The 9,780-nt window shown below is 54.8% G+C and overlaps 1 protein-coding gene across 1 annotated transcript; it reads left to right on the forward strand.

The window, feature by feature from the left end:
- The first annotated feature begins 2,669 nt into the window (after positions 1-2,669).
- On the forward strand, positions 2,670-6,750 carry LOC126639093 (neuritin-like). The gene is given in 4 exon segments (XM_050313599.1): positions 2,670-2,685; positions 2,688-2,711; positions 3,024-3,171; positions 5,739-6,750. Coding segments are annotated over 4 exon segments (414 nt in total). The 3' UTR covers positions 5,965-6,750.
- The last annotated feature ends 3,030 nt before the right edge of the window (positions 6,751-9,780 follow it).

Consider the following 9,780-nt stretch of genomic DNA (forward strand, 5'->3'; position numbering starts at 1 on the left):
CAAAGCATGCCTGCCCCCGGCCAAAAGGTGAGAGGGGACAGAGGTGACTCTGGAGTCAGTGGAGAGTCTCCACTTCTGGTAGGGAGCCCTAAGAATAAGCCTTGGCAGATACCTGCAGGGTCTGTCTCAGCTGCTGCAGCATCCCTGCCTCCCCTGTGCCTCCAGTGCAGGCTCACAGCACTGTCTTGTGTCAACCCTGGCCCCAGCTGCAAGTGCCCAGGTCCCTGGGTCACCAGGCCGGGTCAGAATGACACCTCTTCTCTCCACAGAGCCCAGCTCGTGCCCACATCCCCAGGGGACACAGCATCCAAGGGCACCTGTCATCGGCAGAAAATGTAAGGGGCTTGTTCCTCCTGACCTTCCCACTCAGGTTTTTCCTGTCTATTAGAGGTTTGGGAGGTGAGTCAGGGAGTTGTGGGGTGAGGAGAAATTGGCTGCTAAGGGGAAGGCAAACCAGTTCCAAGCGCAGGTGAATCATTTGCTGGTGAAAATAGATCTTATTCTTCAGGAGGCGTGCGTGGATGGGGCTGGGAGTGAGCTGCAGCTTGACTCCATTAGGAAATTGTGGAGTCAAGAGAAAAGCAAGAGGGAAGGCAAGGCAAGGCTGCTTTCCCAGTAAACGAGGAGATACATCTCAGGGAAGCAGCCTGCAGCAGGCAAGGCTCCAGCAACTCGTGGTCCCGTGGCTCCCTTAAAAGGGGTGATTTCAGCCTGGGATGGTGGGGAGACAGAAGAGCCAAGAACACCCTCGAAGGAATGTGGCTGCTGAGAAATGGAGCATCTCTGCAAGCGAGGAGAGGTGGGGGGAGCCTGGATGGGGTTCACAGCACCGCCCTGTGCCAGGAGCCAGCTGGCTCCTTGGCCATGCCCTGTCCCAGGGGAACCATCCCAGGCCCAGTGCTAACGGTCCCCTGCTGGGGGAAGCTCCTGCCAAGCCCTGGGATGTTGTGTCCCCACATCCTGGGGCCCCAGCCCTTGCCTGCTGCTGGCACAGGAGCTGGTAGAGCTGGGAGGGGTGTGCAGGCAGCAGAACACCCAGCCCCAGTGAAGGAGAGGCATTCCTGGAGCACTTGGGCAGACACCTGCACAGAGTGAGGGGAGGTCCTGCATCAGGCCCCCTTGCCCTGCACTGTCACCCTCTTGCCCCATAGTTTGGGCAGGCTGGCTCCTTCCCAGCCATGCTGGAAGCCGTGCTCAGCTGTGATGTGTTTGCCCCCAATAAATCCACAAACTTCACTGGGCCAGGCAGCTTTTTTTTAATCCTCCTGCATCAACAGAGGTGACAAAGGCCTTGCAGAACATCGGTGGCAGAGCTGTTCCAGCCCTCCCCAGCCTCTGACCGCCTTTGTTGAAGAAGTCAGGTACAGATTCAGCCCTCTGGAACCCAGGAGCCTCTCAGGGCTGGCCAGTTCTGCTCTGCAGGAACATTTGCAGGGCTCTGGAATTGCTTTGGGTAACAGGAGCTGGTAGTGCAGAGGATGGTGGCTTGTGTTGGGGACTGCCAAGAGCATTAGGCGTGTCTGGCACTGGGGGGAAGTGCCCCTGGGGCTGGCCTGTCCCTGCAGCCTTTTGGGAGCTGCAGGTGCTGTAGGGATGCAGTGGCACCTCTGGGCCAGACACATCCCTGCATATCCCAGGCTGGTGGCACATGGAATGGGCATCAATAGCCTGATTGAAATAACTGTGCCACTTGCTTGTCTTCCAAGACTGATGGAGACAGGGCACGTGGCGCTCGTCTGTAAAGAAATAATTGCCAGAGTGACATGGATGCTGTGTCCCCATTCCCAGCGTGTGCTTTGGAGCCTGTGCTTGCTGGAGTACAGGGATCTCCAAGCTGAGGTGGGGATGGACCCATGGCCTGGCCCAGGTGCCCCATGGAGCAGCTCCAGGGTGGGTCACCAGCCTCTGCAGTGCTGCCCCCAAAGCAGGCAGGAAAGCTCCTGCTTCCCTTCCTGTGGGAGCAAAAGGAACTCCTGGAGTGAGAGCTGGGATCAGACCACAGGGATGCAAAATCCCAGCTGATGCCCTGAAGGCCATGACAGCCTTGGGAATTGCTGGAGGCAGGATCTGGACAGAAGGTTTTGGAGCTGGAGGGGCTGATGTTGAAGGCTTTGAATGTCCAAGCTCTCTGGGCTTTGCTTCCACCCTGTGTTGCATTAACCTGTGCCAGTCCAGAGCCCCAGGCCCAGTGAGGGATCCTTGCCCTGCCCGGGTTGCTGCTGCTGGCAGCGGGCACTGGCCCATGGCCCCCACTCAGGGCACACGTGGAGTGGGCAGTGCAGGCTGTGGTGGGGAGGGGCCGGGGGGTTTGGTGTTGGGGTGCTGGTGCCGGGGTGCCATGGGCCCCATGGGTGCAGGGCCTGGAGGGGGTGCAGGGTGTGGGAGCCGTGGGTGCTGCAGAGAGTGCCGGGGGATGCGATGCTGGGAGGGGCAGGGGTGCGGGATGCCGGGGCTGCGGGATGCAGGACTCGGGGGTGCCCCCGAGCGCTCGTTAGCCTCGGCCCAGCCTCCTCCCTAATTAGCCGCGGCCGAAGCCGCTTATTAGCGGCGACCGGAGCCGGGCGCCCTCCCCGCGGAGGCGGGAGGGAGGGGAGCGCTGCCGGCCCCGGGGGTGCGGGCAGCGGTACCGGCAGCGGGGCTGGAGCCCGAGCACGGGCAGAGCCGGCGGGATGGGGCAGCGGAGGGGCCGGCCGTGCTGCTCCTCGCCCTGGGTGAGGGGGTGTCTGGGCCGTCCGGGCGGGGGGCGATGCGATGAGGGGTCCCTTCCTTTCCTTCCTCCTTCTCTCCCTCCGTCCCGTGCCGGTCCCGGGCCGGGGGTGCCGGTGCCGGGCGTGCATCGCGGGTGGGCTGGGCGGGGTCGCCCCGTGTCCCCGGGCTCTCGGCAAACGCCGGCAGCGCCGGGCTGGGGAGAGGGGCGGCGGGGGCTCGGGGCCGTCCGCCGGGAAGGGGCCGGGACAGCCCGGGGCGGAGGTGGGCTCCATCCCTGGAGGTGCCGGGGCTCACTTCGCCCCCGCTGCCGGCAGGGCACCTGGCCGGGCTGCTGGCAGCGGGACCCGTCTGCGCCGACGCTTACCGGGGCCTCTCGGACTGCGTCCTCAAGCTGGGGGACAGCATGGCCACCTACGAGGAGGAGGAGGGCATCGAGCTGCAGGGGCTGCCCCGAGTCTGCAGGTGAGTGCAGTGCACGGCCAGCGTGGCTTTTGGTATTGCCCTTGTGTGAAGTTTTCTCCTCCAGCCCTCCCGGTCCCGTCGTGCCTGCACATGCACATGTGTTCTACACCTCACTCTGGTTTCAGACAGACCTGGTGAGCTCCCCTCCTTTGTCTGTCCATCCATCCATCTCCTGTTTGTCTTCCACCAGAGTCTGTCTCCCTGGTCAAAGATCTCCAGCCCCTAGAGCTTGTCCTGCCAGCCTGTGCACGCCTGCAGCTGGGAGGAGCAGGGCTGGTGGGCCCTGACCCGCTCTGCACCCCAGGAAAGTCTCCCCTGGACCCCGGCTATCAGCAGTGGTATCTGCTGATATCTGCTCTGCCCCAGGGCCCAGCGCTGCCAAGAGCACCCTGCCCCTTGCCCACGGCCAGCCTTGTCCTTCCCTGCCCAGCCCCTTCCTTCTTCAGGCTTGGATTTGCCCAGCCCTGGTTTTCCCGAGTTGGTAGCGATGCCCTGAGATGATGGTGTTGGGAGGACATTAATTTGAGCAGAACTGACGAAGAGCTGGGTAATGAGGGGTTGCAATGGGCAGGTTTGGGGAAAGAAGCAGCAAGGTGGAAGTGTTTGCAGAGATGGAGGCAGCCCTGTGTCCCCAGCAGGAGCTGTGGGGAGTGAATAGGTGTTACAAGGAAATGCAGACAGCAGTGAAGGGAAACCCACATGCTTGGGGGCAGTGGAAACCTGGCAGGGCAAGGCAGAGGACTGAGTGCCCTGGGGTCAGGTTTTCCGAGCTGCTGGAAACCACCTATGGGCTGTGACCTGCTCTGTACTCCCCCTTCCCCAGGGGACAGCCCGGCTCAGGATGAACAGTGTCTCTGGGATGTGCCTAAGGCTGGGTTGAAATGGAACCTGCTCTGGTTTGGACAGCAACTGATACTTTGTTTGGTTTTGTTAAATGAGCCTTCTCTGTATGATAACACACCTGAGCAGGCAGCCCAGCCCGTGCTGCCCCGACTGCTGGAGGAGCAATTCCTTTGCTGAAGCTCGTGTGAAATGTGCAAATTGAGGTTTTCTGACAGCTCTGGGGTACAAACCACTGCAGAACAGGTCCTGGCATCTTCCTTGCTCTGCACCTTCAGGGACATGCTTCTTCTTCTGGTCCCAATGCTCTGCTAGCCAGGCTTGCTGTGCCTGGGGGAGCAAGCTGATGATGTCCCTGCTTCCTGTGAGGTATTTCCAAATTATTTGCCTTTGACCCTCAGTCTTATCCACTGCTGTTTGCATTCCTGGTGCTGTGGTCCCCTCTCCAGGAGCGTGGGTGAGGGATGGACACAGAACCAGGAGCTGGTGGTGTCTCAGCTCTGTGTGTGGTGCTGCCCTAGAGCAGCAACTCACTTGCCAACACTCTGCCTGAGCAGATGGGGGCTGTGAAGGGTGAAGCACTGGGAATTGCCATCCCGGCTGAAAGCAGATCCAGGCAGGAGCTGCCATCCCCCTTCACCTCCCTCCAACCTTATTTGCCTGAAGACATGGGCCGGGTTTAACTCTCACCTGGCAGAGCTGCCTTCTGCTGCTGCAGCTCAGGAGGGCCAGAGTTTGCCTGGGTTGGCACCAGGTTTTCTCATTATCTGGGGACGTTTATTCTGCCACAGTGACTCGGTTTAATGAACTCTCCCACAGCTGGTGTTCTGACGTGAGCCCCGGGAGGACAAGCAGAGTGCTGGTGTTTGCCTGTGTGCACAGGGTGTCACCTGCAGCAAAGGGCCCCCACACACCACCGAGCTGGGCCCTTCCAGAGTGCAGGGTCCCCGCCATGCAGCTGGGCTGCAGCCCCTTCCCCAGGGGTGGCACGTGTGCCTGGCACACATGGGGAAGGTGACAGAGCAATTGCTCCTGTCCTCCAGGCAGTCTGGAAGAGAAAATAAAATCCAAGTTGCTGTCCACAGGAGAGGCAGGCAAAGGGGTCTTCAGTGAGCAGCTCCCAGTTTATCCTGCAGGACCATGGGTTACCTTTGCCTGTCTTGTTTTTTTTCCTGCGTTTTCCTCCCAAAAGCCTCTGTACACTGAACATCTACTCACACAGATAAATCTACCCAGCAGATAAATGGAGATGATTCTAATGAGAACACAGTGAATAACTCCTCCTGCCCCTGCCCATACCTCAGTTAATGCTGCAATGCTCTGTGGGAGCTGTTGTCCTTCTCTATGCTTTGTGCTCCTGTTTGCCCTTGACTCCACTTGGAGAAAGTAATGAATGAGATGTGCTGGGCCTTTGTTTGCAGCCTGTGTGAGATACTCAGGGTGCTTGGTGCTGAAGGGAAACATTTGTTGATGGAAAATAATGAATTTTATTGACTTCCAGAGACGGGGAAAAAAGATGATTAAATAATTTCAGTGTTTTGAGGTCTGGACTTTTAGCCAAGATGATCTGGCAGATGATGGAGGGGATGAATAGTCTGGGCAACTCGCACAAAACACAAGGGTTGTCGCTGCTCAGAGGGCAGGATCAGGGCAGAGAGGCTCTGCCTGGCATCCAGCACTGGGGGAATGCAAAGGGACTGACAGTGTGGTGTCTCCCCTGGCTGCAGGTACTGGGATGAATTCCACACCTGTGCCCTGGCAGCGCTCTGGGAATGCCAGAAGGAAGCGGCAGCCGTCTGGGAGATGCTGAGAAGGGAGTCCCGAAAAAACAGGTTTCAAGGCAGCTTGTTCGACCTCTGCAGCCCCAGCATGGCCCAAAGCTCTGCCTGGACCCACGTTCCCAACGTTTCCATCCTCAGTATCCCCCTCATCGTCACTTGGGTGAACTTATAAACCGCAGCTCTGTGAGTATCCCAACAAAGGCAGTGGCAGTTTGTGCCGTGGCATCTTTCTGATGGTTTTTCCAAACCTGAGGAATGTCCTGTGTGGAGCTCAGAGACACTCAGCTCCATCCTGCACCTGTGGGACATGGGAGAGCTTGGCAGAATCTCCTGGGTGTTCCTGTTTGTCTGTAATTTGGAATAATGCCTGTCCATTTCTGCTTCAAGACACAGATCTGGCTGTCTGGAGAATTTGGGAGCTTATAGATATGGGGCAGAGGACTTAGGGAAAAGGGATAAATTCTGGAAAAATGGCAAATGTTGGACTCTTTCCACTCTTCTATGGCTACTGGAAGGAAACCTGTTTACTTTGCTGACTATTTCCACCAGATCAACTCTCCAGGCTTTGGATTTGGGCACTGAAAACAAGATGGGCATTTTGACCACTGAGGTGCAAGGGGTGGTGTCTGTCCTGTCACAGGCAGAAGGGAGATTTTCTGCCCTGCACTGGCCCTTTTGCTTTAAGGACATGGTGAAACCCCTGCTGAAGAATAATCACAGCTGCATGACTTGCCTTGCACACATCTGGATTCCTGAGCAACTCCTGTGTTATGTGTAAATCCCTTTTCTAAGGACATAGAGGGTAAATACATTTTGAGGGAAGGAGAGTGTCAAGATAGCAGGACAAAAGGGATTTATAGCAACTCCTGCTTTGAAGCTTTCCCCAAGGTACCTGTAAGCAGCTCTGTGGGTGGAAGTGTGTAATTCCAGAGTATTAAAGTGTGTTGTAGAGCCTACAGCATGGTAGAAGTTGTTTGTCCTGGCTTTTGCTCAACAGCACAATTTCTTCTTTTGCAGCTCAGAATGTTGTTAGTTTTGCAGCTTCAGTACAAGCCTGGAAATATTTGGAACAGAGGGGTGTTTGCCAGTGATTTCTATATTAGAGAAACACAATATTCTTGGGCAGTCCAAGGCAGTGTGTGTTTTAAGGATGCTGCTGGAGCTCTGTGCCCTCCTGGCTGCTCAGGGCCCTGGGAGCTGTGACAAGTAGGGGATGTGCTCTACAATGTGACAGGGACCCTGGGCCCTGCCAGCCACACAGACCCCACTGGATGCATTCCAGGTGGTGGGCAAGCTTCTCCAGCGAAGGATCTTTTTGCCAACACTGGTGCTGGGTCATCCCACTCTCCTTTGGCATTCACATGTTCTTCCTCTTACCTTCACTACCACCAACACTCTGCTCCTGCAGCAGCAGGAGGGAACAAATAAATTGAGGCAAATTTCAAGAAATAAGTCAGGGGGAAGCAGCTGGTGTTCAGACACACTGCAACTTGACTTTCTGCAGACAAGAGAGTTGTTACTTACGTACTCAGTACTGAGCATCTGGGGCACAAAGCCTTGGGGTGAGCAGTGGAGATGGGGAAACCAGAGCGTGGCAAAACCTGGAGTGAACCGCTCAGATGCTTCATTCTTTAATTCTTCTTCCACTCCAACAGCAGTGTTTGTTGTTTGATCCTGTTCCCCCTGCCCTGTTATCTCTTTTCCTGCCTGTGGCTTGTAGCTGGGGAAAGCTGGAGCAGGTGAGAGTCACACAATACCAAGGCTGGAGTATTTTGGATCCAAATACTTGTTCTTTGTTTAAAACAGCTGTTTAATGCCTTTAGGAAAACAAATAAGCACAGCCCCCCAGTATCCCACAACCCTTACCTTCTCTTTGATTCTGGAGTTCCTCTCTGTAAAAACTTTCTGCTCTAAAACAGCTTTGAGGAAAGGGAAGGTAAAATTCTCAGATCTCCAAGTCTTCTTTTTGCAAAACCACGGATGCAAATGGCTGGCTGACACTGCCACTGTCTTTGAGAAGAGCAGGTGTTGGGACATATCTTCCCTGGAAGCAAATCCCTCAACTACTGCACATAAAAAAACCCAAAGATTCATTAAGGAACAAAGACCATCTGTCACTGTTCTGGTATGGAGCAGCAGATTTTTTTTTTTAAAGCCAAAGGTGCTTCTAAATCTGACTGAAAGCATGTGAGAGAAAATTAGGTCTCACAGTATGGGAGTGATGAGTTTCCTCAATCAATATTTCATTTTTAGCAGAACTTCCTCTATGAGTAGGACAATTACAGTAGAATTCCTTTAAAGAAAGGTAATACCCAGATGCAGTCCCCCTGGGCAGTCAGAGAGCATTTCTGACCCTACAGCACAGTTCCTGCTGATGCAGTGCAGCTCATGGGATGTCCTGCAGCCTCAGTGTGAAATCCACATTTGTCAAGGATTCTTCTCCTGGCCTTGCCCTGAGTCTCTCCAGATGCAAAGTACCCAGGGAGGCTGCTGAAGCAGTTACAGCATATCTTGTGCATTCAAAAAGAAAGGGTAAGTGTTCCTCGGTCCAAAGTCTTCATCTCTGTTCTTGCAGGGGATCAAAGGTAGCAGCTCTGTTAATGTGGGCTCACAGCAACTCTGGGATCAGCTGGAAGAATGTGCCTTTCCCTCCTCGGTCTCACGTTCTCTGTAATTAGTCTTTAGCTCCCACTTGCCCTAAGACCAGCCCCGAAGAACACACAGCTCACACCCTGCTTTGGTGTGGTGTTAAGCCTTGAGGTAAACCTGCAAACTTTCCCTGTTCCTGCAGGACTGGGATGTTCTTTCTCAAGAATAGCAACAAAATGCAGGAGAGGACAAAATGACCCTGAGGGAGTCTTAAAAGATGACTAAGGACACGCCAGTGCTTGTCACCCCGAGGCACAACTGCCCTCTGCTCCGCTCTGATCCCAACCACAGGCACGCTCCTGCTCCTCCTTTCCGAGGGAGATACTGGCACCTACTGGAGACCAGTTTATATCCATGCTGAGGTGACGGGGAGAAAGGCAAGTATCCCTGTATATGAGAACTGGGCAGATTTTGAGAAGGGGTGGACTGTCTTGCTGCAGGGGCAGCCCTAGGAAGTGACCTCGGGGTGGCCCTCCAGGCTGGCTCCTGCCCAGAAAAACACTTGTGTGAACTCTTCCCTTTGAAAGACTTGCTGCTGTTTGAAACTCTGCTTACAGGGGGTTTGGCCAGGAAGGGCTCCTGGTGAGGTCCCAGAATATAAAAAGTGCTGGTTACATTTGTTTAGACAGAAATCCTCCTCTGAGGCAGCCCTGCCGAGTATGTAAAGCACAGGATGTTATCCTGCCTCAATTTACAGTGTCTGAGTGTAAGAGCAGGGATTGAAATACAGCTCAGTTACCCAGGAACAAAAGCCAAAAGAGAAGCTTTAAGGAGTTTATCAACTTCTGTATCTTCACATCATCCCACCACTTTTCAACAAGTTGAATTAGCAAATAACTTATGCAAGTTAACATTTACAAATATTAATGTACAAAGGGAGTTACTGCAGCAAGATGCTGCACAGGACAAAAATCTGTCTTTAGACCTGGCTTGGTCCTTGTTTGGGATTGCACAAACTGGTCATCCCTCAGCAGAATCCAGGCAGGGTCTCCTTGCTTGGGCTGTGGGACCTGCAGGAACCACCCAGCCCTGGCCCCTCAGCAGTAAGGGGGTGTCACTGCCTGGTGAAGTTTATTTGAGGTGTCTCTAAATAAAGGCACATCCTGTTATTTTGAGAAATAACAGCAGTCTCTTATCTCTTATCACCTCTACCAAAGCAGATCTGCTGCTGGAATTTTGAAGCCTGGCAGGAACACCCAGATAAGTGGGAAGAGCAGCAGGTGGCTCCAGGACACCTCCAGCCTCAGGTTGAACATGGAGAGACCCTGGACTGCTGGCACTCCTCCTGAAGTGGGATTATGCCAGCTGACTTCCCAAACAGCACTCACTGATGCCTTCC

Source organism: Myiozetetes cayanensis, unplaced genomic scaffold, assembly GCF_022539395.1.
Source record: "Myiozetetes cayanensis isolate MyiCay16 unplaced genomic scaffold, myiCay2020 scf19, whole genome shotgun sequence".
In the NCBI taxonomy this organism is placed as follows: Eukaryota; Metazoa; Chordata; class Aves; order Passeriformes; family Tyrannidae; genus Myiozetetes; species Myiozetetes cayanensis.